Here is a 26,796-nt window from a genome sequence, read left to right as displayed (position 1 = left end):
TGGCACATGCCTTTAGTCCCAGCACCTGGGAGGCAGAGGCAGGCAGATTTCTGTGAGTTCAAGTCCAGCCTGTTCTACACAGTGAGTTCTGAGACAGCCAGAGCGACAAAGGGAGACCCTGTCTCAAAAACAAACAAACAAACAAACAAAAAGACATAGAAGTTATATATCATATACTTCATCAGGATTTTTAATCAATACATCTACAAATACACAGAGATATTTATGCCTGTGTATTATTATATAGATCTTATATATTTCTGTGTTTATTATATATACACAGAGTTTCTAAACTTATGTATCATGTCTTTGGTCTCTTGTTTATAGCTATAGAGTGATAGGAATATATTTGTATCCACCTCATCTATATTTCTTTTTAATTTTTATTTTAAAAACATTTATTTTATTTTATTTATTTTTTGGTTTTTTGAGACAGGGTTTCTCTGTGTAGCCCTGGCTGTCCTGGAACTCACTTTGTAGACCAGGCTGGCCTTGAACTCAGAAATCCGCCTGCCTCTGCCTCCTGTGTGCTGGGATTAAAGGCGTGCGCCTCCTGGCTTCCTTTTTGCTCTTTTTAAAAAGAATTCTTTTCCGGTAGTGCAGCGGCAGCACTAGCGCACGCCCTTCTATACCCCTGGCATTTTGATTTTTCGAATGAGTTCCTAGAAGTTGATTGTAGTGTAATAAAACCTGAAATAGATAAGCCAGAGTACTCTCTCTGCCTCCCACGGGCACAGCGTGAGCCTGCTAGTTCATGGGGAGCTACAGGCCCAACTGGCTTCTAGGCTCTGCTCCAGATCTGCATCTCTGGGAGAAGAGCCCACGTCTGTTTCTGAAGTCCCCGGAGTGCTTCCGTGATCCAGTTTGGGAGATACCAGTTTAAGGTCAAATTGGGTGAAACAGTGGATGAGCCAGAATTACTTGATGAACACTCCCTCCCCCGTCTGGTGTAGTCCTTTCTTAAGGCTTAGCTGCCTTCTTGTGCTGTACACTGAATCCCAGAAACTGTCCCCGCTGCCTTGTTGCCTGGAAACACTGGGTTTATTTCTCACTGGTGAGCTGTGTCAGTGGCATCCCCTTCCACTTCATGGTCCCTTGAGAAGCCGGAGAGAACCTACCAACTTCCTCCTAGTCCCAGACCTGCAAATAGTATCCATTACTTCTCACACCCAACTGGCCAAAAAAAAAAACGGTCATGTGACCACACGTGAATGCAAAGGAGTCTGGGAAATGTAGTCCCGTGGCTCCAGGAGTCCTGGAAATAGCTTTTCTATTTTTAATATCATCTCCTCTCTTGTCACTCCAGCAAATAATTGTAGCTATGGCATTTACAAGAAACAGGACCCAAGATCATAAACAAAACAGGAAATGTTAAAATTTAACATAGCATTGTCTTACAGTTCAGGGACTGGAGAGATGGCTCAGTGGTTAAGAGCGCTTGCTTTTCCCAACACCCACATCAGACAATTCACCGTAGCATGCGACTCCAGTTCCAGGGCATCTCCTACCATCATTTGGCCTCTGAAGGGATCAGGCATACACATAGTATCATATCAAATAAATACACATACATACATATGTTATAATGCATATATGTAACACACGTTATACATACATGTAACATACATACATTATACATGCATACATACATTATACATACATATATGCATACATAGGTCTAAGTTTTGTATCTATAAAGTAAAAATATGTCAAATCAACAACTTAACCTTCTATCATAGGAACCGGAAGTGGTGCGTGGGGCAGCATACTGAACCTGAAGCAGACAGACAGGAGGAAAGATAGTGATCAGAAAAGAATTAGAACACACAGAGAATGGAGATAAGAAACTCAAAGCTGGCTCTTAGGGAAGGCCAGCAAAGCTGGGAAACCCCTTATTAGAAGCACAGGTGTGTAGAGGGTACACAGGTGACCAGTCAGAAGCCAATGAGGGGACACCACTACAGACTCCACAGGCAAAGGAATGGATTGGACATGTGAACGCCATAGAAATGTATGTACCAGCAAACTGACAACAGAACTCACAAACCCCTAGAGACTCACACTAAAAAAGGAATTAGAAACTTCAGAGGAGTCATTTTATAACTCATAAATTAAAGCCAAGGAGGCTAGAGAGATGGCTCAGTGGTTAAAAGCACTGGCTGCTCTATCAGAGGACCTGGGTTCAATGCTGGCTCACAGCCTGCTGTAACTCCAGCTCCAGGGGCCTCGGCTCCCTCTTCTGGCCTCTGTGGGCACTGCAGGCACATGGTGCAGAACACTCGTGCACATAAAATAAAAACCAAGGGAAACAGTGGACATCCAAGTGACTCCAGAGAGCGCCCTCCCCCCAACCCCTTGAAGAAAGGAAGTCTTTCTGATGAGGACTTTGCATTTGTGCCACAGCCAGGTTTTCTGATTTCTAAAGACTCTGACATTATCTACCTAAGTGGTCAGAGTTCCCATGGCAACCCAAGGAAGGCTATACTGTAGCTGCGGCTTCGCCCGGTGGATTTTCTTGAAGCAACAAAGCTAAGCCCGAACTAGAGAAAGCCCTAAGCTACCCTGCTGTGCCGAACACTGGGTGTCAGAAGAAGCTTCTGAAAATGCTCACTTTGAATTCTTTTGCTTTAGAGTCATTTTCTTCATGCTGACTAGAGATGAGATTGCATTTGTTAATTAAATGGGATTGCTAGTACATTAGGCACAGCCTTGGGCACATGCTCCCCCCCCAATTATCCCCCTCTAATCCTCTCCCTCCCTCCCTTTTCTCTCCTCTTCTTCCTCTCCCTTCTTCCTCTTCTCCCTCTTAACTCACCTATTCTTTTTTGTTTTGTTGTTGTTGTTGTTTTTACCTCATCATGAGATAAGGTCTCATGTAGCCCAGGCTAGCCTCAAACTCTCTGTGTAGTTAGGGATGACCTTGACCTGCGCTGAGTGCTTGAATTGCAGCATGGTCCTTCACACCTGCTATCCTATATCATCCCTGGTCACATCTTTATCTTTTTCCCCACTTCACACTTTGCCCCCCCCCCACCACCACCACACACACACATCAGTCCTCACACCTGAGCCGGTCGCCCTTACAACTCCCTGTGTGGTTCCCTAGGAAGTAATGTCTCTCTCTCTCTCTCTCTCTCTCTCTCTCTCTCTCTCTCTCTCACACACACACACACACACACACACACAGATGTAGTTGGGTGGGTTGGGTTGTTAGCTCCTCGTGTGATATCAGAGTTAATTACAGGTCCCTGTAGTATGTTCTCTCTCTGTTACTGTAACAAGTTCCCAGACCCAGAAGCTTATAAAGAAAAGATGTTTATCATGGCTCTCATTGTGGAGATCAGAAGGCCCTGTGGCTGTGGTCCTTCGGCAACACAGGACAAATTGGCAGGAAAACATGGCAAAAGAGCAAAACAGAAAGGCTTACTGTGGGGCTGAGCCACCATCCTCCACTGTGACCTAAACCTATGTGGGCTTCTCCTCTGCAGAGCCCCACCAGCTTCCAATAGTACCAAACTAGGGATCAAGTCATTAACACAAGCATTTTGGGGGAATGTTCCAGACACAAAAGTTATGGCTTTGCTCATTCATGACTCACAGGCCACTCTGGCTTCCTGTTGACCAGACCTTTTGCCCTCTGACCCCTCCCCCATAGACCTACCCGGAGCAGGAGCTGCTGCGTCTCATCTACTATGGAGGTGTCCAGCCTGAGATCCGCAGGGCAGTGTGGCCCTTCCTCCTCGGCCACTACCAGTTTGGGATGACAGAGATGGAGAGGAAAGAGGTTAGTTACCTGTAAGGACAATGAAAGTTCCAGGGTGCTGTGGAGCTGAGAACTAGACAGCTGGGTGCTGTGAGGCTGGGAACTGTGCCCTTGGGTACTGTGTAGCCAGGCACCATGCAGCTGGTATTATGAAGATGGGTACTGGACAGCTGGACACTGTGCAGCTGGGTGCTGTGCAGCTGTGCACTATACAGCTGGGCTCTGTGCACCTGGGTACTGGGGAGTTGAGCACTGTATACCTGGGCACTGTGTAGCTAGCTACTGTGCACCTGTGCACTATGTACCTGGGTACTGGGCAGCTGTATACTGTGCAGCTGGGCACTGGGGAGCTGGATCCTATGCACCTGGATACTGGGCAGCTGGGCCCTGTGCACCTGGGTACTGGGCAGCTGAGCTCTGGGTACAGTAGAGCCCTGGTTGCCTGTTACAGTCTTGTTGGTGAGTGACACAGTGAAGAAACAGGAACATGGAGGAAAAAAGCTATTTGGTGGAAATACAACATGAGAGAATTTTCAAACAAGCCGACCTCCTGTTTTGAGGTCATGTAGACTCCCGTGCCTTGTAGGAAGCATTGCAGAGACCTGTGTGACCTTTACTCAGTTTCCCTATGGTGACCTCCAACAGAACTGTGATGTCCTATGCTGTCATAGTTCACTGATGCTGGTACAGCATCCCACCCCACTCAGGCTCCTCCATCCTCCTGTGTGTGTGTGTATGTGTGTGTGTCTCCACATATGCATGCTGGTGTTTGTGTACATGTATACACACTGGTATGTGTGTCTGTGTGTATACAACGGTGTGTATGTACTTATTTTCTTATGTATCAAGACTTGTGCATTGCTGGTGCCTTAAGAATCCTCACCTTGGTCAGGTGTTGTTGTGTCTGGCCAGTAGATCACAACCTGGGTTCTAGCCTGGAAAGGCATTTTGGAAACCTGGAAGAGAAGAGGGGCTAGGTGGCGAGAGAAAGAAATGTAGCTAAGACAGGCATTCTGATCAAAGCTCAATTTTACTGTTCTGCACGCAGATATAAAGCAGGGGAAGGGGCCCGATTCCTGCCAATTAATCTTGGGGTCCAATAGCAGGGTGAACAGCAAAGCGGCAGGTTCCAGCAGTGGGCATGGCAGAACGATTGAGGCTGCAAGCTCCACCCCTGAGCAAGCAGGTTTCAGGCTGGGGGAGGGAGACTACAAGGTGTGATGGCACACACCTTTTATCCCAGCACTCTGGAAGCAGAGGCAGGTGGAGCTTTGTGAGTTCATGGCCAGCCTAGTCCACAAAGTGAGTCCAGGACAGCCAGGCTGTTACAGAAAGAAAGTGTATCTCGACAAACCATAAAAGAAACAAACAAAAAGAATCCTCACTGGTCCCTCTGTAGCCACGCCCACCTCCATCCTGCCATCATCCCCCGGGTTCCTCCTCCCGTCTTCCATTTCCAGAATCTTCTCACATCTAGAATGTTGTATAAACAGAGTTCTGTAGTGTGGAAACTTTGGGTATTGACTTTTAAATTCAGTACAATCTCTAGATCCATCCAAATTGTTCTACTGCTGCCTGTTTCCTTTTAGTGAGTTAACACTTACCCTGGGCATACACCAAGGTTTTGCTGATAGGTAGCTGGGCGATGCTATGAACCTTTATTTATTTACCCTTTTGGGCTGAGAACAGCTAACTACAGCTGACATCCAATGCAGGCTTTCTGTGTTGAGGAAATGCCTGGTAGTGAGATTACCGGGTCATACTGGTGGAGGCAGGTTCAGTCTTGAAGAAAACATTCTGGTAATCTGATATTGCCCTCACCTGATGGATGGGTGGGTGGGTTGGTGGGTGAACTGGTGGGTGAGTGGGTGGGGGGATAGGTAGCAGGATTTTGCTTATCTGGTAAAGTATATGCCTGACTTGGTTCCTGGGAAGATATAGTTACTTATCAAAAGAAACGAATGAGAAAATGGAGTAAATAAATAATAAGCGAATGTGGAAACGGATTGCATAATTAATAGATAAAGAATGAGGAAATAGAGAAAGTATGCAAACAAACTTTGATTGTGGGAGTGAATGAATTACTGAGGAGGGAGCTGAGGGGGAAGGAAGGTGGAGGCAAACTAGCCTTGCTCTGTAGTATTCTGGGCATGGACATCATCCAGCAACGTCAAGTGCCATTGACATTAAATGCAGACAGGCCAGAGCCTAGGGTGTTCAGCACCGCCTGTGCCCTTCACACGTGCCCACAGGTAGACGAACAGATCCATGCCTGCTACGCACAAACCATGTCGGAGTGGCTGGGCTGTGAAGCTATCGTGAGACAGAGGGAGCGGGAGTCCCACGCGGCTGCCCTGGCCAAGTGCTCTTCAGGAGCCAGCCTGGACAGCCACCTTCACCGGATGCTGCACCGGGACTCCACCATCAGCAATGAGGTAAAGGACAGCTGGCCTGAGGGAAATGCTGATGGGAGGGGCCAGGGTCTTGGGACAGCCGCACCTTCAGCTTTTGAGGGGAGGAAGAGCTTTAGAATCAGATATAGATTCAAGTTGCACCCAGAGAATCTTGCCAGTGCCTTTCCTCTGGGCTCTGCTCTTGCATCTGTACTGCGGGCGTGGTGGAGGTCTGGGGATAGCCCTGAGAAGACAGCATGTATCAGGTTTCACTGCTGCATCTGTCAAGAGAAGGAATGGAACCAGGTTTCCTGGATTCCCAGCCCAGAAACCCTTTTTGTGACCTTCTGTCTTTGCCTGTCTGGTTCCTGTCTATCTCAGTCATCCCAGAGCTGCAGCTCAGGCCGCCAGAACCTCCGACTGCAGAGCGACTCCAGCAGCAGCACACAGGTGACTTTCTGAGGCTCAGCTCCCCACTCTTGCCCCACCCCATCCGCAAAGCCACACCCACCCAGAAAGCCCCGCCCAATCCATGCAAGCCCCACCCTCCCATCTGCGGTGGTAGGGTTTGGATGTCCATCATTTATCAGCCGCTTTGCTTGATGCATTCAGCTTTCTATGGCTAGTATCGGAAGTAAACTAAGTATTGCAAGCAGTTGCTGTCTCCTTGGAACCCATAACAGTGGAATGAAGCCCCTGTAGACATCAGCATCCCGGGATCCAAGTCCCGGGTAAAATGACAAGGGTGTGTACAGAACACTGCATTCGCCAGGTCACCTCTAGGCCACTCACAAGCAGTGCAGTCAGTGCAAACGACATGGAAATAGCTATCAGGCTGTGCCACTAGGAATGAAGAGCCTGGTCTGCGCAGGTGCAGTGGTTTGTGGGTATTTTCACTCAGCATTGGTTGAATCTTGGACTCAGCACCTCTGAACTCACAGGCTGACCAGGAGCCTGCTCTCCTATAAAACAGCAAACCGCACGCCTGTACTTTGCTTCTGTCTCCTTCATCTCCGTCCTCCCTTGAAACAGTACTAAGATCATCAGTACGCTGTGTGGCCTTCCAGAACCTTCTGGATGCCTTTACACACACACAGAAATATATAATGTCTTAGGGTTTCACTTCCGTGAAGAGACACCATGACCAAGGCGACTCTTAACAAAGGCAGACATTTAATTGAGGCTGGCTTAGTTTCAGCTGTTCAGTCCATTATCATCATGGCAGGAAGCATGGCAGCGTGCAGGCAGACATGGTGCTGGAGGAGCCAAGAGTTCTGCATCTTGGTCTGAAGGCAGCCAGGAAAGACTCTCTTCCGCAGGCAGCCAGGAGGAGGGAGGGTCTCTTCTGCACTGGGTAGAGCGAGAGCATGGGAGCCTCAAAGCTCACCCCACAGTGACACACTTCCCCAAACAAGCCCATACCTATTCTAACAAGGACACGCCTCACAATAGTGTCACTCCTTGTGGACCAAGCATTCAAACACATGAATCTATGGGGGCGGGGGGGCGGCGGGCAACCAATTCAAACCACTATATTTGGTAGATCTTAAAATCCCACATAAACACTGGCAGACTTATTGTTCAACAACTTTTGGGCATCACTCTACTGAAAGCCTCATTAAACAAAAGGAAAAGCACAAAGCAAGCTGGAGTGATGGCTCGGTAGTGAAGGGCACAAGCTGCTCTTGCAGAGGACCCAGATTTAGTTTCCAGCACCCACATGAGGTGCCTCACAACTAGGTCTGACCCCAAGAGATCTGGCGCCCTCTTCTGGACTGCAAGGGCACCTGCATTCATGACACACACACACATATACACACACACACAAACATAAATGCATAAATAAAGTTCCCAGTATCCACATGAGGTGCCTTACAACCAAGTGTAACCCCTGAAGATGTGCACCCTCTTCTGGACTACAAGGGCACCTGCATTCATGCAGACACACACACACAAATAAATAAAAAGCATACAAATGTTCATAAAATACCTTCTGGGTAGTATAATGTGTGTGTGTGTGTGTGTGTGTATACACCAAGCCTATGCACATGATGAGGTCCCAGCCCTGCTCATGAAAGAGCAGAAATAGATTCAGTGAAGTAAAACTGATGGCAGCTACTTAGAGAAGCAGTGTGAGGCCTTGACCTGATCTTTACTGTGACCTTGAGGGTTGTGGCTGAAGGACACAGAAACACAAGCAAATCTAAGTGTTAGAGGTCCGTACAGTAGAAAGCCACTCCCCTCCCCCAAACTTCATTTCCCTAGTTGCCCTCCTCAGAGCCAGCTGTGGCCAGCTGAATCGCTGATGCGACCTCAGCACTTGGAAGATTGACAGCCATAAAGAACACACTGCCTTTGTACTGACTGCATGCTATTCCGCTACAGGCAGATTCCATACCGAAGTCACTCCTGTTGTTGGATATTACTTTGCTGCCATGAGCTATGTTGCCATGCGAGTCCTGACTCGAATGTTTGTGTGTACCTTTCCTCAGGTATTTGAGTCTGTGGATGAGGTGGAGCAGACAGAGGCAGAAGGCAGGTCAGAAGAAAAACATCCCAAAATCCCCAATGGGAACCCAGCCAACGGCACTTGCTCCCCAGACTCCGGACACCCTTCCTCCCACAACTTCTCCTCTGGTCTCTCCGAGCACTCTGAGCCCAGTCTTAGCACTGAAGACAGCGTCTTGGATGCCCAACGCAGCCTTCCAGCTGTGTTTCGGCCTGGGGACAGCAGCGTGGAAGATGGGCAGAGCAGCGAAGCCACCACATCCCGGGACGAGGCCCCTCGGGAGGAGCTGGCCGTGCAAGATAGCCTTGAGAGTGACCTCCTTGCCAACGAGAGCTTGGAGGAGTTCATGTCTATCCCTGGCAGCCTGGACGTGGCCCTACCTGAGAAGGATGGCGCGGTGATGGACGGCTGGCCCGGTGAGGCGGACAAGCCCAGTCGGGCTGACAGTGAGGACAACCTCTCAGAAGAGCCTGAGATGGAGAGCCTGTTCCCTGCCCTGGCTTCTCTGGCTGTGACCTCCTCTGCCAATAACGAGGCATCCCCTGTGTCCTCCAGTGGAGTCACCTATTCTGTAAGTCACTAGGAGTCTTAAAAAAATATATTTATTTATTTATTTATTTTATGTATATGAATGAGTACACTGTAGCTGTCTTCAGACACACCAGCAGAAGGCGTCAGATCTCATTACGGATGGTTGTGAGCCACCATGTTGCCCTCTGCCTTCACAGACTTTAGCAGAATAGTCTAATGGAAAGCTCAGACAGACTCACTTTCTTTCTTTTCTTTCTTTCTTTTCTTTTAAGGATTTATTTATTTATTTATTTATTTTTATGCATGTGAGTACATTGTACCTGCACAGATGGTTGTGAGCCTTCATGTCGTTGTTGGGAATTGAATTTTTAGGACCTCTGCTTGCTCCGGTCAACTCTGCTTGCTCTGGCCCAAAGATTCATTTATTATTATACATAAGAACACTGTAGCTGTCTTCAGATGCACCAGAAGAGGGCGTCAGATCTCATTACCACGTGATTGCTGGGAATTGAACTCAGGACCTCTGGAAGAGCAGTTGGTGCTTTTACTTGCTGAGCCTTCTTGCCAGCCCCAGACTCACTTTGACCATGATGTATCTATCAGTCATCAACTATTACATCCATGCTGTGTGGCAAGCAGTTCCCGGAAGTCAGCGGCTTCACCCCTCAACACGATGCCTTATACATATACCTCCCAGTGTGTGGGTCAGCCAGGAAGCTCTGCCCCAAGCTGGGTGTGGCTCAGTTTGATAACTGCTGTCCGGGAGAGGTACTGGGGGGTTGGTCTGTGTTTCATTCTCTGGCAGGCTAACCTGGATGTGTGCTCACTGCAAAGGCAGATGGTAAGCAGAGAGAGCTGATGTGCCCGTGTGTATTTGAGACCTCTGCTCTGTCTGGCTCCCTGACATTACCTCAGCCAACTTGTGGTAGAGTGGGCAGTGACAGAGGTCACAGGGCAGAAGGAGTGTGAAGAGAAATACTGAGACACGAGCCCTTCCTGTTACTCTGAATGGCTGCAGATCTCTGATGCAGAGGCTGGGAGGTGGGTGGGACCTGGAGGGACCCAGTGGGCCCCCCTCCCTCCCCCCCCGCCCCCGTCTGTCTAGTATGAATCTTTCCTTGCACTGTCAGAATACACACTTGAGTGATTTCCACAGGCTGCATTTCCCATCCCATGTGACATCACACAGGCCACAGGACTGGAACCCTGCCTACTCTGTGATTCTTCTTTTTCTGTGTCTTTGGTATCTATTGGGTGTGTGGACCTTTTCGAGCTTATGGAGGGGTACGTGGGGGGTACGTGCGAGCACCACGAGACATGCTTGGGTGCAGCTGCTCAGAAACCATCCTTCTTTTGCTGTTGAGACAGCACCTCCCAGTGGCCTGCAGTTCACCAATTCCAGCAGGCTGTCCAGCCCTGCAGCAATCCCCAGTGATCTTCCTGTCCCCTCCTCTTCCTCAGCTCTAGGGCAAGCATGTACCTCCAGGCCTGACTTTCTACATGAGTTCTGGGGGTGCTGAACTTGGACGCTTGCCGGACAAACACTTCACTGACCGAGCCATCCCCCAGCAGCTGAAGAATCTTTTAGGAAGATTCCTCATCCACATTCATCCTGAGTGACATTCCCTCCCTTGTTCCTGGCACATCCCTTTGCTGGGTACAGGGCCGCATGACCGCCATGTTTGCTCAGTACAATTGTTCCCTGGTATATGATGGTTCAAGTCATGTTTTCAACTCCACAATAGTAAAGAATGTATTCGGTGGGAAGCAACCTTTTTTTTTTTTTTAAAGATTTATTTATTTTATGTATATGAGTATACTGTAGTTATCTTCAGACACACCAAAAGAGGGCGCCAGATTATATTGCAGATGGTTGAAATCTACCATGTGGTTGCTGGGAATTGAACTCAGGACCTCTGGAAGAGCAGATGGTGCTCTTAACTGCTGAGCCATCTCTCCAGCCCAGGAAGCAAACTTTAAATTTGACATCCACTGGGCTGGTGAGATGGCTCAGTGGGTAAGAGCACTGACTGCTCTTCCAGAGGTCCTGAGTTCAAGTCCCAGCAACCACATGGTGGCTCACAACCATCTGTAATGGGATCCAATGCCCTCTTCTGGTGTGTGTCTGAAGACAGCTACAGTGAACTCATAAACAGGAGAGAAAAAAAGAATAAATAAATTTGACATCCAGATCTTCCCCTGCACCATATGTGGTATGATTTCTCCATGCAGAGAGGGGCAACTCACACACACCCGACCCTTGCTAAAGCTCCCACGGGCCACGCTATCCCAAGGGAGCTTCTGACCCTCTGCGAGACACCCTGCCCTCAGCTGGGATGCTCACAGTTTAGGTGCACTCCGCACGTTTTTTAAAACTTACTTTACTGCAACTTCTGAGTTTCTTCATAGTAACCCTATCACAAGGTGAGGAGTACCCCGCCTTTCAAAGACTCTACTCTCTTTCCAAGTCTGCCCTTGGTATTGGGGAGCTTGTCTAACAGCTATCCACTTAAAGGTGACTTTTCTCCCTTTCAGCAAGTTTTAAGATTCTATTCTAGGGGCTGGGGACAGAGCTCAGTCAGTAAAGTCTTAGAGGCGAAGGGGTCCAGATTCCATGCCCAGGCTCCTGTCTCTAGTCTTCATGTCTTTGGTTTATTTCGTGCTCATTATGCAGCTCAGGCTAGCCTTAAGTTCACTCTGTAACCTGCCTTCAAACTGACAGCAATCCTCCTGCCATAGTCTCCTGAGCACTAAATTGACAGATTAGCATCCTCTTTAAATGCATTAAGTGTATTTGTGTAATATTCTGTCTCTGATACAGATCTGTGTGTGTGTGCGTGTGTGCGTGCACTCGTACACATAAGAACACATATGTCCACCTGTAATCCCAGCATTCTGGGCATTGAGGCAGGAGGATTATGAGTTCAAGGCCAGCCTGGGCTACATCCCGAGACCAGTCTCAAAAGAATACTCTTTCATCATGCAAAGTCAGCCTAACTTATCCAGGAAACAAAGAAAGAACGAATTGAACCCCAGAGTGAGCGGTTGGGAGGTGAGGGTTAGAAATGGTTCTTGGGGGTCAGCGTCCTCATCTTCCTTCTCCTCCCACCCACAGCCAGAACTACTGGACCTGTACACCGTGAACCTGCACCGCATTGAGAAAGATGTGCAGAGGTGTGACCGCAGCTACTGGTACTTCACAGCAGCCAACCTGGAGAAGCTGAGGAACATCATGTGCAGGTGACTGTGGCTGGGGGGGGAGGGGTGCTGTGGGGGGAGGAGTAGTGTGGGGGAGGGGGAGGGGTGGTGTGGGAGAGGGGAAAGGTTGTGTAGGGAAGGGAGGGGTGCTGTGGGGGAGGAGGAGTGTAGGGGGAGGGGTGCTGTGGGGGATATCCCCGAGTTATCACTTACTGTGTTTCATCCAGGCTGCTCTCAGCTCTCATTGGCCAGCCCACAGGGCCATGGTTTTCATGGCACGCTTCCTTGTGCTTAGCTCTATTCTTACATGATCCAGTAGTCCCTGCCTAAGGAATGGAGCCACCCACAGTAGACTGGATCTTCCTATATCACTTAATATAAAATCAAGACAGTTCCACACCCTCCCCTAGACAACCCCACCAGCCAACTCGATGTAGACAACTCTCTTCCCAACATGACGATCAGAACTATCACACTGACTTTGCTCGTGCCCTTTGCCTCTCTCTGCCTCCGTCTCCTCCCCCCCTGAGAAATGTCATGATCATTCTGAAAGATTCAAAGATTCGAGGTGCATACAGGGTTGAGTGTATTGTCCAGGCAGTCCCCATATTTTTCACGGAATTGATTCAGATTTCGGACAGAATCAGTAGAGAAAATAATCCCTAGAGTTTGTTTTTTGTTTGTTTGTTTGTTTAAGATTCATTTATTTATTAAACGTAAGTACACACAGTGTAGCTGTCTTCAGACACATCAGAAGAGGGCATCAGATCCCATTACAGATGGTTGTGAGCCACCATGTGGTTGCTGGGATTTTAACTCAGGACCTCTGGAAGAGCAGTCAGTGCTCTTAACCGCTGAGCCATCTCTCCGGCTTTTGAGATTTTTTTGAGTCACTTATTTATGCAAAGTGATTGCCTCCTCCATGTAGCCAGAGAAAGAAGAGGAGCTTGGAAGAGATGTGTGGGGCTGAGTGGAGGAGTTGAAGACACCCTGATCCCATGATAGCACCCCAGAGTGGTGGGACACCTGCAGAGTCCTGTGCTCAGCAATGCCCCATTGGGTTGGCCTTGATGGCTACGCCTTGGATGTGTGGTGACACTGAGGGTGGATATCAGACTGAAGGATGGAGGACCAGATGGGAGAAAGCATCAAGGAGAGGGCAGGCTGTGTGGGGATGCAGAGCATGGCACACTCATCGCGCCCCATTTCTCCTGCAGCTATATCTGGCAGCACATCGAGATCGGCTACGTCCAGGGCATGTGTGACCTCCTGGCCCCGTTGCTGGTCATCCTGGATGATGGTGAGTGTGACCTCCCTGACTGTAGGAGGGGAAGGGTCAGCCTCACCTTGTGTCACCATGGACTGGGTCAGGATAGAGGCATAGCAGACCCACCTGGTGGATACATTTCAACTCCAGCAACATGAGACATCCTTGTGTCCCACCTTGCCTGGCGCCGAGGCTTACCTGGCTGAGCCAGTGCTTGACCGGGAATGAGAACAAAGTAAAACTGGTCCAGACAGTGTCTCAGGATGAGGTCTACCAAACGGATATAAATCCTTCACAGGCTCTTTCTTGAATGAAGGAAGGGAGGGAGTCTGGGAGGATGGAAGGGGTGGAAGGAAGAAGGAAGGAAAGGAATGAGAAGAGAAACAAGATAATTGGTTGTTTTTTGTTTGTTTGTTTGTTTGTTTTGTATTTTCAAGACCAGGTTTCTCTGTATAGCCCCAGCTGTCCTGGAACTCAAGTTGTAGACCAGGCTGGCCTCGAACTCAGAAATCCGCCTGCCTTTGCCTTCCCAATGCTGGGATTAGAGGCATGCGCCACCACCGCCCGGCTAGATAATTGGAATGTTAGCAGCTCACTTGGCGATACCAGTCCTCACCGGCATCTCACATTTACCCTGATGTCTACGTCAGACAGAATCATTCCAGGGAAATGTCAGACTAGTACCTCTCATGAATATAAAAGCAAAACGTCTCAAAAAAAAATCAACAAACTCAATCCAAGAAGATATAAAATATTACACTGCATGGCCAAGCGGGTCTTATCCCAGAAACGCAAGGGTGGTTCAATATCCAAGCATCAATCAGTATAAGCCAGCACTTGACTATAAAAGACAGGCAGGGTGTGGTGGCCATGCCTGTGGGCCCAGTGCTCCAGAGGTAGAGGCAGGAGAATCAGAGGTTCAAAGTTATCCTTGACCAAGGTGAATTTGAGTCAAGCATGGGCTACATGAAATGGTGTCCCAGATGCTTTAAAGAAGTAAACAAAGGAGGAACAATTGAAAAGAAGTTATAATTATTGTGATGGTTTGTATATGCTCGGCCCAGGGAATGGCACTATTAGGAGGTATGGCCCTGTTGGAGTGGGTGTGGCCTTATTGGAATAACTGTGGCTTTGTTAGAGTAGGTGTGTCACTGTGGGTGTGGGCTTTAAGACCCTCATCCTAGCTGCCTGGAAGCCAGTATTCTACTAGCAGTCTTCAGATGAAGATGTAGAGCTCTCAGCCCCTCCTGTAACATGCCTGCCTGGACGCTGCCATGCTCCTGCCTTGATGATAACAGACTGAACTTTTGAACCTGTAAGCCAGTCCCAATTAAATGCCATCCTTTTAAGAGTTGCCTTGGTTATGGTGTCTGTTCACAGCAGTAAAACCCTAAGACAAATATCGATGCAGTCCCAGGTGCAGATGATATGACTTAAAAGGGAAAATCCAAAGAATAAGAAAACAGAAGTGAATTCACCAGGGCTGTAGAACATAAGACCCGTAAGCAGAAATCTCATATGTCTACACAGCTAAGCTGCGCAATCCCAACATGAGATTAAGAAAGCAAGTCCATGTGTAATGTCTCCCGAAGACTGACACCTTTCTAATTCCCCTAAAGGGCGTGGTTATCTACTGAACGCCATAAAACATCGTCAGACAGAAACGGAGGAAACCGAAAGAGGGAGATGTCTCCCACCATGGCCAGAAGGCTTGGTGTTGGTGAGGAGCATTGTCCTCTCTGCTGCCTACAGATTCCAGAAAGCCCTGTCAAAATGTCCAGCTGCAGCAGCAGGGTGGCTCAGTGAGTAAAGGGATTGTCACCGAGCCTGAGGACCTGAGTTTGGTCCCTGGGACTCACGTGGTGAATGGAGAGAAGCAGTTGACACAAGTTGTACAAACCCACACACACACATACAGAGAGAGAGAGAGACAGAGAGACAGAGAGACAGAGATAAAGACAGAGAGACAAAGAGAGACAGAGAAACAGAGAGAGACAGAGACACAGAGAGAGTTATGTCGCCTTCAGCTGAGCCTACACATAGTTGCTGGGTTGTAGCTGAGAATCTGAACAGAAACCTTTGCAGTTGATGGTCTGCTGACTGACCAGAGTTCAGATTTGTTTCAACGCAACGTATTGCTGCTGCTGTGACTGGAAACCCACATGCAAAAAATGGAAGACCCCTGCCTCATGCCACACACAAGGGACACACATGAAATAGTTCCCAGAAAGACCTAGAATGGCAGAACCCTCAGAGGAAGGATTTCAGGTGAACGCTCGTGGCATTGCAGGGACAGTCGATGCCCGTCCGCAGAGGAACCAAACCATCATCGTTGATGTGAAATCTTCTGAAAAGCATTTCCTCTCACACAGCATGAGAAACCTGGTTCTCAGGGTGGGCCCAGGATGGCAGCCAAACTTGTTAAAGCACAAGAGTGTCGCAGGTGGCACTGGTTTTGAGGGCATAAAGAAGTCATGGAGCAATGGAGACGTGGCACCTTGAGAGACTGTGGTCAGCGACATGTCAAGGTGACAAGAGCTGGGGGTGTGGTGGCACCAGAGGTGACAGGCTGCCGGCCTGCAAAGATATCAGCTGCTCAGAGTTTCTGTAATCTCTCCTAACCTCTTTCAGCCTGAGTTAGATCCAGCACCTGAAGGAGCTTCCCAGTAGCTTCTTCCTTCCCAAAGTTACTAAGAGAAACAAGAAAAACTACCACTTTCAAATAAGGTTTTCACTTGCTGTCTAATATGAGTCAAGCTTCTATACTGTGGAATTCTCAGACTCTTCACAGTCTTTCTATTTTTAAAAAATATTTGAGATTTTGTATTTATTTTACTGAATCAGTGTTCGGCCTGTGTACATGTCTGTGCACTGCATGCCTACAGCGGAGGTCAGAGACAAGGGTGACTGATCCCTTGGAACCGGAGTTACAAATGGTTGCGAGTCACCATGTGAGTTCCAGGAATCAAACCTGGGTCCTCTGGAAGAACAGCCAGCCATTCTTAGCCACCAAGCTGTTTCTCCAGCCCCTGCTTTCTCGATCTATGTCAACGGGTATTCCAGGCAACATTTGCCAAAGGAATTTGACCATTCCTTATAAACTATCAACCAAAGCCCTTGCTAGGTTGACAGTCACTTTTGAAATTCCGTGAATGGGTAGACTTTCTGAAGGAATAAGATGGGGACCAACAAAATAGTATGGGCTTTGCATTACAGCCAGTGGGGATCTTTAAAAGGAGTGTCTGTGTCTGAAGGAGCCGTTCCTCCCAGTGGCTCTAAGATGAGATCCATGACCCACTAAGGGTTGGCGAGCATCTGAGGAAGTGGCCTCTGCTGGGCCCTTCCTGCCCGCCTCCCTCTCACGTGGCTGTGGACCCTGCTGTGGGCCTTACACTATCTCTTCAGGAGCTCCGGTACCTGAGGCCGTGGCCTGGCTAACCCGTTGTCTGGTGCTGTCCCCAGAGGCCCTGGCCTTCAGTTGCTTCACGGAGCTGATGAAGAGGATGAACCAAAACTTCCCCCATGGAGGCGCCATGGATACGCACTTCGCCAACATGAGGTCTCTGATCCAGGTAGGACCTGGAGGCCTCCTGCCCTGACTTCGGGGGGAGACAAGGAAGACAGGCTTCATATTGAGTCATTTTCAGGCTGAGGGTGTGGCTTAGTTCTCGGAGTGCTTGCACATACAGGGGCCTGGTTAATCGCGTGTAGCCGATAGCACGACACATTGTGACCGTTTTCAGACATCTGTGGGTTTGTTTGACCCCTTCTTCTGCAATTGCCTATCTCCTGTCCCTGATTGGAGACCCCCATTTTTACCATCCCCCCTCAGATCAGCTATACCCCACTATTCCCCTCTCTGTTCCCCTTTACCATCCTGTTCTGCAGTGACTGAGGCTGTGGGCTCACATCTGAAGCTCTGGAGCTAGGAGAGTCAGCTGAGAAAGAGAGCACACCATGTCTGTCTGTCTGTCTGTCTGAGTCTGGGTTTACCTCACTCAATATGATCTTCCCTGGTTCCATCCCTTGATCGTCAAAGCTCACAATTTCATTGTTCTGTCAAGCTGAACAGCATCTCATAGTAGCTATGTGCTGCATTTCCATTATCCATGTGTTGGTTGCGTCCACGTCCTAGCTGCTGTGAACTAGAGTAGCAGGGGACACGGCTGGATAGATTTCTGTACAGTCGGTCAGGCCTTGAGTCCTTCAGGCAAAGCCAAGGCGTGGCGCAGCTGGGTCATGAGTCAGATGTAGTTTTAGTCGTTTGAGAGTTCTCCCCACTGATCTTCACAGTTGGTAGGTTTGCTATACATTCCACAGACACCATGTCCCCCCTCCAACTCTGGCTGGTTGTTCTGTTGACCTTACCCATGCTGACCGCGGTAAGATGAAATACCAGTCAGTGTTCTTTCAGTCTGCGTTTCCCTCAGCTGCCAATCAGAGTCCACAAGAGGCAGCCTGGCGGCCAGGCTGGGCTCTGTGGGAGAATCCACAGAGACTGGAGCTCTAGGTGCTGTAGCGACCAGGCACTCAAGGACAAGGCAGCTCTCACTGCTGCTTTGATAGGATCCCCACCAAAAAATAAATCAAACAAATATTCTGGATACAAAAGGTAGAAGAATCAGGGCCTGTGAAGTGGATCAGCATAAAAGTGACTGCTACCAAGATCAACAGCCTCAGCATGAGCACTTGAGTCCACAAAGGATGAGGGAAGAATTGACATGGTCTTCTGGTACACACACACAGATACACATGCATACCACATATCACAAACACACACACCATACCATACACACACATATACCACACACAGTGCACACACACACACACACATACACACTATATACCACACACCACACATACATATACACAACACAAACACATACCATACATCACACACATATACACACACCACACATACCACATACCACAAACACATACACACACACACTACATACCACACATACCATACACCACGTACATACCCACATATATAAACACATACCATACACCATATACATACACACAGTATACACACACACATACTACATAGCACACATACATACACACAGCACACATACACCGTACACCACACACACATACCACACACCTCACACACACACACATACTACACAGCATAAGCACACATATACCACATACACATGTACACACACCACAAACACATACACACATACTCACACATCACAGATACATACACACAACACATATACAAATATACACCAAAGACAGAGAAAGCAGACAGAAAGACAGGCAGACAGACAGACACAGAGATAGAAACAGAGACAGGGAGAACTAGGGATGTGACCTAGCACAAGATAAAGGACTAGAGTTCTGATCCCCGGGACTTGTGAAAGCCAAGCATGGCAGTGTGTGTGCCTTTGTAAGCCCACTGCTGGGGAAGCAGAGGTGGCAGTTTTGACTCTGTATTCCCAGCAGCCATGCTCTACAGTTCTGTTTTCTCTGAATCCTCGCCAATACTTGTCACTTTGGCTTCCACCATCCCAGTGGGTGCAAGGTTGTCTCTTGGTCTCTGACCTGCTGCCCCTAACCTTGGGCGGGCCCTAGGCTGGATGATGTAAATCCTCTCTGGATGCTCACTGTTAACTGCACCTGGCTGCTGAGAGCCGACAGGCGCACAGGGTGGGTGTGCAGCACCACGGATCCCGCTGTCCCCTCTGGGGCTGACAGACCCTCCCTCCCTCCAACAGATCCTGGACTCCGAGCTCTTCGAGCTGATGCATCAGAACGGCGATTACACCCACTTCTACTTTTGCTACCGCTGGTTCCTGCTGGATTTCAAACGAGGTAGACTCCGCCCTGTCCCCAGAATCCTTGTCGTGGAATTTCTTGGGCGAGGAGGAGGAGGGGAAGCTGACAGTACCCCTGAGGGAAGGACATTTGTCCATCTTGGCACAAGTCTTATCAAAAAGTGACTGTGCAGTAGGGGCCATGGACTCCCTACTCAGGGGAATGGGGGACAGATTGGTCATTCAAGTGCTACTGCATAAGCAGGAGGACTAGAGTTTGAATCCCCAGCACCCACATAAAAAAGGCCAGATGTGGCAGCCAGTGAGACAGTAAGGGCGCTGGCCATCAGGCCGGACAGCCGGAGTTTGATACTTGGAAACCACTTGGTTAAAAGAGAGAACCGACTCTCACAAACTTGGTTAAAAGAGAGAACCGACTCTCACAAGTTGTCCTCTGACCCCCCCCCCCCCCCCCCCCCGCTGAATGGATAATTGAAGAAATTTAAAAAGCCAAATGCAGCCATGCATGTCTGTGATGCAGTATTGGGGAGGCAGACACAAGCTGGCCACAGGAGCTCACTGGCCAGGCAGCCCATCTACATTGGTGAGCTCTGGGCTCAGTGGGGGACTTTGTCTCTTAAGGTGGAGCTCAGCAGAGAATAATGACATTAGCACCAGGCCTCCACAAAGAATGCGCACACTTACACACACACACACACACACACACACACAGGTTCCTGTTCACAGGTGAGGAAACTAAGAAGTCCAATAGGAAGTCACAAAGTGGAGAGCCAGGATCCAAGCCTGGGTGCATCCATCTCTGGGGGCAAGTCCCTCCCATCTGCCTCGCTGCTTAGCACAGACCCAAAACTCTTCAAGCACATTTCACCCTGGACCAGGATGTCGCCTCTGAATGTATGCCATTATGCTAACCTAGGATGGTTTCAGGAATACCTGGTGTGTGTGGTGGTGTTAACCACCTGCCCTACACTGTGCAGCCCCATCTCTGGTCCCTTACTGCAACCAGCAGGTCCCATGCAAAGCTGAGGTGCAGAGAGGCCTGAGGGCGACCACCTTAGCCCACAGCCCCTGGCTGGGGAGTGAAAGGTTGCGACCCAAAGCCAACTTACTGGACCTGGTAGCCTTGCTCTTAAGAGAATGGTTCTCTATCTGTGGTTCTCGATCTCTTTGGGGGTGTCAAACAGCCATTTCACGGGGGTTGCAAAAGACCATCTGAAAATATATATTTCTGATGGTCTTGGGAACTGAAGAAGCAATATCATCATTGGCACTAATACTGGCTTTTTACGAATACTGTTGCAAAATGTAGCAATGTAGCTTACTGTTGTTATAGTAACACTGTTACCTATGCTACACCGGTGCTTCAAGATAAAGTTTCACATTTGTAATTACAAAGAGATATTTCACAATATATAATCACATATTTTTGTGAATGATCACTGTGCTTTAGTTACGTTCAATTTGCAACAGTGAAAATACACCCTGCATATCAGATATTTTACATTGCAATTTGTAACAGTTGCAAAATTCCAGTTACGAAGTAGCAATGGAAGTAATTTTATGGGGGGGGGGTCACCACAACATGAACTATATTAAAGGGACACAGCATTTAGGAAGGTTGAGAACAACCACTTTCTGAAGGGAGCTAATATCTCCTTGCTAGGCTGAGGTGGCAGCCGGCTTGCTTATATGTACAGGCCACTGAGAGCCATCCATGAATGCCCCTGGAGATGGAAGGAGGACAGTAACAGAGAACAGGGCAGGGACAGGCCCATGCCAATCAAACCCACACATGCTCAGACTGTTCTGCCTCTGATGACCCAGGCCACAGATGGGGAGCCTTAGGGTCCGGGCCTCCTCAGTCTGGGTTCTGCCTGGTCTGGGACAGTCAGCTAGGGAAGTGGGATGCTTGCAGGGAGGACTAGGGAGGACAGGCCCTACACTCTGTCCTGGACCAGCTCCTATGTGTGTGCATGTGTGTCGGTGTCCCACAGAGCTGGTCTATGATGACGTCTTCTCCGTGTGGGAAACTATCTGGGCTGCTAAGCACGTGTCCTCCGCCCACTACGTGCTGTTCATCGCGCTGGCGCTGGTGGAGGTCTACAGAGACATCATCCTGGAGAACAATATGGACTTCACTGACATTATCAAGTTCTTCAACGGTACCAAGGGGGCATGGGCAGGGTGGGGCTCCCTAGGGGCAGGGCTCCCAATGCTAGAGCTTGGTAGATCCCAGTCATTCTTCTGCCTCCACCCTGCCGCCTTCACAGTGCTGGATCATAGCTTACTTGGGCATGCACATGACACTTGGGTGTTGAGACCTGAATCCATGTTCTCTGCTTGCCCAGCGAGGGCCCTTACCCATCAAGCATCTCCCCAGTGCCCCCCCCCCCTTGGCATTCTATCAAGGGACCTGGTGAATCTTAACACACCCCAGGTATATTTTTCTCTAGGCTGAGGCTCTGGGGCAGTTCCTGGCTCCACCACTGGCCAGCTGTGCCCATTGGCAAGGGGCTGCCCTATCTCTGAGCATCTACTTTGTCATCTGTGAAATACCACCAGTCAACCCCACTGAGTTCATGAGTAGAAAAAACCTGGCACAGAGATGCTCTCGGAGAGGTCGTCCACTGGCCTTGTTTAAATGGCATCCTTGGGTCTCAGTTCTTCAGGGATACAATGTTGCAAACACCTTCTCCCTCAAGGGAAGTCTGGAGAATTAATGATGAGCTATGAAAAAGCCCTTTACAGGTAGTTGTGCCCACAAGAGGCCCAGTAAACACAAGGTAATTGCTCTTGTTATTGCCACTTGAGCTCTAACTAAATGCTAAAACCCAGGGCTGGGTAGCCACTCCATCACAGAGCACTAGCAAGCACTAGGCTCTGGGCTTCACAGGGAAACTTAAAGACTAAAGAAAGTTCTAGATAAAGAAGAGACCCACCTGTGGCCAACCTTGGAAACATTGCTAGATTCCTTTCAAGTCATCTTTTTCTTTTGGGATAATTTTGGATTTTGGCCATCTACTACAATTTTTATATTTAAGACTGTTTTTTGGTTTACTAGGAAGGTTACCAAACTGTGGTGCCTGTCTCCTAGCTCCCTTCCTTTCTGTTGCCACCTGACTTGTTTCTGGAATGTTTGATGTTAAAACTCAGAAATCAACTTTGGCGGGCCGTGAGTTTCACCTGCACCAGAAATGAACCAGGAAGCCACACGGAACTCAGTGCAGTCCTTAAACACTACATAAACACTCCTTGAGCTGATGTGAGTCAGTTGCTAGAATACTTGCCCAGCATCTGTGCAGCCTGGCACAGTCACACCCATGTAAACGGGGTGTGGCAGCACACAGCTGCAGTCCCCACCCTGGAAATAAAGGCAAGATCAGGGGTATTATATTCACATTATCTGCCATCAGTTGTAGATGGTTTGTTTCCTGGCTGTTGTGAATACAGCAGCAGTGGGCAAGGCTGAACCAGTATCTGAGGACCCAGCCAGTGTCTAATGGCTCGGCCAGTGTCTGATGGCCTGGCCAGTGTCTAATGGCTCGGCCAGTGTCTGAAGAGTAGGGTGTTGAGTCCTTTGGCCATATGCCAAGGAGTGGTACATCTGAGTCATGAGGCAGATTTATTTTCAGGTTTTGGAGAATGCTCTCCACTGGTTTCTAGAGTGGCTGGGCCGGTTTGCACTCCCAGCAGCCTGGATGAGCCCCAACCCCTTCCAGCATTTATCTGTCGTTCCATTGATCTTTGGTATTCTGCTGGGGTTCAGGGGTGGGGGTGGGGAGGGATGAAACGCTAAGTCATTTTCTTTTGCATCTCTCTAATTGCTAAGGATGAACCTTTCTTTGCCATTTTTCTATCTCTCCTTTTGAGAACTCTGTTCGGTTCTCAGTAACTTTTTTTAAGTTAGGTTGTTCGTTTTCCTGAGTCGTTTGTTTGTTTGTTTGTTTGTTTGTTTGTTTTAGATCTTTCTATATTCTTGACATTACCGGTAAACATCCCAACCCACTCCGCAGCCTTCCTCTTCACTAGAGTGATTGCCTCCTTGGCTGTAAGGGAGCTTTTCAGTTCTGCGAGGTCCCACTTGCCAACTGCTGCCCTCAGTTCTTAAGCAATTAAGTTCTGTTCAGAAAGTCTTTTCCTAAACCAATCTCCTCATATGTTTTCTTCCAGAAGCTTCAGTGTCTTGAGTTTCACGTTGAGGTCTGTCTTTGTTAGGGTCTCTACTGCTGTGAAGAAACACCGTGCAGAGCAAGCAACTGCGGGGGGACGGGTTTATTTGGCTTACACTTCCATATCACACTATTCACTATCAGAGGAAGTCAGGACAGGAACTCAAACAGAGCAGAACCCAGGAGGCAGGAGCTGATGCAGAGGCCATGGAGGGATGCTGCTTACTGGCTTGCTCCCCATGGCTTGCTCAGCCTGCTTTCTTATAAAACCCAGGACCACCAGCCTAGGGATGACCCAACCCACAATAGGTGGGACCCTCCCCATCAATCACTAATTAGGAAGATGCCCCATGGGTTTGCCTTCAGATGATCTTGTGTCATTTTTTTAATGGAGAATGACTTTAGCTCGTGCCAAGTTGACATAAAACTATCCAGCACGAGGTCTTTGATCCATTTGGAGTTAGTTTCTATGTAGGAAAATAGATAACAGGTCTAATTTCACTCTTCTGCATGCGAGCACTGAAGCCTCCCAGTAAGTAGCATGTTTTGAAGACATCTTTTCTCCCACATCTGCTTTTGCGTCTTTATCAACCATTACCTGCAGTTATTTGCAAGAGTTCTGGTCTTCTGCTTTGTTCCACTGGTTTCCTGTCTGTTTTTGTGACAGAACCAAGCTGGTTTTATAGCCATGGTTCCATAACATATCCAGAGACCGGGAATGCTAACCCTGACAGTACTGTCCTTTCTGACCTAGGTTGCTTTGGCTGTCGTGGAATTCAGGGCATCTCTTTCTGTTTCTGTGAAGAATGAGGTGGGGATTTTGATTGTGGGTTGCACCACCTCTGTAAATTTCTCTTAAGGGAGTTCTCATCTTCACAGTATTCTTTCTCTAATCCATGAGTACAGAAGGGCTTTCTGTCTTCCTGTCTCCATCAGTCTTTCTTCAGAGGTGTAAAGGCTTTTACTGTGGAGGTCCTTCACCTATTCAGTTAGGTTTATTCCTGGCTGCCTTACCTTCTTTGTGGCTGTCGTGAACTGAGGGTGTCTGTGATCTCTCTCAGCATCGTCGTCGTTGACCGGAAAGAGCACTGTTTCTGTGAGTTCGCTTTGCCTCCTGCCATGTTGCTGGAGTGTTGGTCATTTCTAGTTTTGTGGTAGCTTCTTTTGCATACAGTATCGTGTCATCTGCAGATAAAAGTAGTTTGGCTTCTTCAGGTTGTGTCCTTTTAATATTTCCACTTTGTCTCAGCTACTGCATTAAAAAAACACACTGAAAAGGAGTGGGGAGAGCAGACAGTGCTCTTCCTGACTTTAATGGGGTTGCTTTGAGTTCTCCACTTAAGACTATGCTGACTGCAGGTTTGTCACACAGAATCTTTATTATGTTGTTATGTCCCCTTTCCTTCCCCTCCCCCTCCCCCTCCCCTTCCCTTTCCCCTCCCCCTTCCCATCCCCCCCCCTACTCTCTCTAGGACTCTTTTTTTTTTTAAAGATTTATTTATTTATTTTATGTATATGAGTATACACAGTAGCTGGGAATTGAATTGAACCTCTGTTCACTCTTGTCAACCCTGCTCACTTTGGTCAACCTTGCTCACTCAGTCCCTGCTCACTCCAGCCCAAAGATTGATTTATTATAAATCAGTACACTATAGCTGTCTTCAGCCAGCTATCAGAAGAGGGTGTCAGATCTCATTATGGGTGGTTGTGAGCCACCATGTGGTTGCTGGGATTTGAACTCAGGACCTTCAGAAGAGCAGCCAGTGCTCTTACCCGCTGAGCCATCTCTCCAGCTCCCTCTAGGGCTTTAAACATGAGGGTATGCTGGACTTTGTTAATGGCTTTTTCTGAAGACCAGGATACCTGCTGTGAGATAGCATCTTCTCTACATGGTAGGGAAGTGGCAGCCATGAGATCTAAAAGGATTGGGTCACCTCCACAAGACCAGAACCATGACAGCACCTGTGGGCAGGTCAGCAAGGGTGGGAGAAATCTCCCAAGGCCCCACTTCTAAGTGAAGAGCTAACAGCAATTAGTGGCTCCTGAGAGAAGAAGTGAGAAGCAGTCTTCCCCAGGGATGAGTCCCTCTGATAGGTTATACCCAGTCCCAAGAAGTCATATCATATACATACATGTGTTCACATGCACATATAAATGGGCTCGGCTGCATGCATTTATAGGCAGACACATATGGAACAATAATAATTACTCCTAGCCATGAATTTGAAAGGAAGGTGAAGAGGAGCTGAAGGGAGACAGAGAGGGGCAAAATTATATAAATACAGCACTCATGTATGAAACCCTCAGAAAACTAAATTAAACTTGATAAAAAAGAGTCTCATCTGATCATAAGTTCAAGGTCATCCCCTGCACATAGGCCAGCCTGGGATATAAGTTCAAGGCCAGCCTGGGCCATGTCAGACCCTGCCTCTCCCCTACTCATCCATCCCCTTCTTTTCCATGCCTGTTTATTTTCTGTTGTTAGCATCACAGAATCCAGTCGTATCTACTCTTTCAAAAATTACCGGCACATGACTCTTTTTCAGGGCTGCGGGACGCACCCACGTGACTGTCCTGTAACTTGAATCCTTTGTTGTTGGTTCAGTTTGAAGATGTGATAGAAAGCCCAAAGCAATCCACATCTTAGCACAATCCTCCTGCCTCAACATCTCCAGGTTCCCAAACTTCCTCAGTCCAGGGCACCCCTAACTTTTCTGCAACATGCGCCCCACGCAGCCCAAGTTCCCAATGACAAGGAGGGAGGGGTCCACACTGTGTGACATCTTTGTCCGGTCATAGAATACACACACCATTCCGTCTGTGCATAGCTTTGCCTCCTAATGAGGACAAGCACCCCCCCACACACACACACACCACCACTTCCCTCAGACTTTCACATAGTCCTTGCTTTTATCCCAGCAACGCCACCCCCCCCCCCAAAAAAAAAACTATCTTTGTCTAGACTGAACACCACTTAGAAGAACACAGTGCTCTCTACGGCCAGCAGTGTGTATCCAACGGAGAGCTGCTGAGTGGTTGCTGAGGTCCCCTCCAAATGATCCCATAATCCCACAATGCCCCCGAGAGTGCGCTAGGAGCCTTAGGGGTACCTCAGTAGCTGCTTTAAGAACTGTGGTCTTTTTTTATTTTTATTTTTATTTTTATTTTCCCTTTGTG

General features: G+C 48.4%; 1 protein-coding gene across 6 annotated transcripts in view; it reads left to right on the top strand.

Moving 5' to 3' along the window:
* Positions 1-26,796, top strand: part of Sgsm1 (small G protein signaling modulator 1) — a 67,569-nt gene that overhangs the window by 38,304 nt on the left and 2,469 nt on the right. For 3 of the 6 annotated variants that reach the window (XM_006535122.4, NM_172718.3, NM_001309528.1), the window contains 9 exons: positions 3,656-3,784; positions 6,016-6,198; positions 6,538-6,606; positions 8,649-9,236; positions 12,312-12,436; positions 13,612-13,694; positions 17,124-17,233; positions 19,391-19,487; positions 21,445-21,612. In XM_006535122.4, coding sequence (XP_006535185.1) covers positions 3,656-3,784; positions 6,016-6,198; positions 6,538-6,606; positions 8,649-9,236; positions 12,312-12,436; positions 13,612-13,694; positions 17,124-17,233; positions 19,391-19,487; positions 21,445-21,612 — 1,552 coding nt within the window. Of the gene's footprint in view, positions 1-3,655; positions 3,785-6,015; positions 6,199-6,537; positions 6,812-8,648; positions 9,237-12,311; positions 12,437-13,611; positions 13,695-14,098; positions 15,012-17,123; positions 17,234-19,390; positions 19,488-21,444; positions 21,613-26,796 lie in introns of those variants that run through there. The other 3 variants (NM_001162965.1, NM_001309526.1, NM_001254731.1) reach the window with 2 other exon arrangements.

The sequence above is a fragment of the Mus musculus genome, chromosome 5, assembly GCF_000001635.26.
Source record: "Mus musculus strain C57BL/6J chromosome 5, GRCm38.p6 C57BL/6J".
NCBI classification, from domain to species: domain Eukaryota; kingdom Metazoa; phylum Chordata; class Mammalia; order Rodentia; family Muridae; genus Mus; species Mus musculus.
Note: the sequence above shows the minus strand (reverse complement) of the source record. Positions and strands in the feature narration are given on the sequence as shown.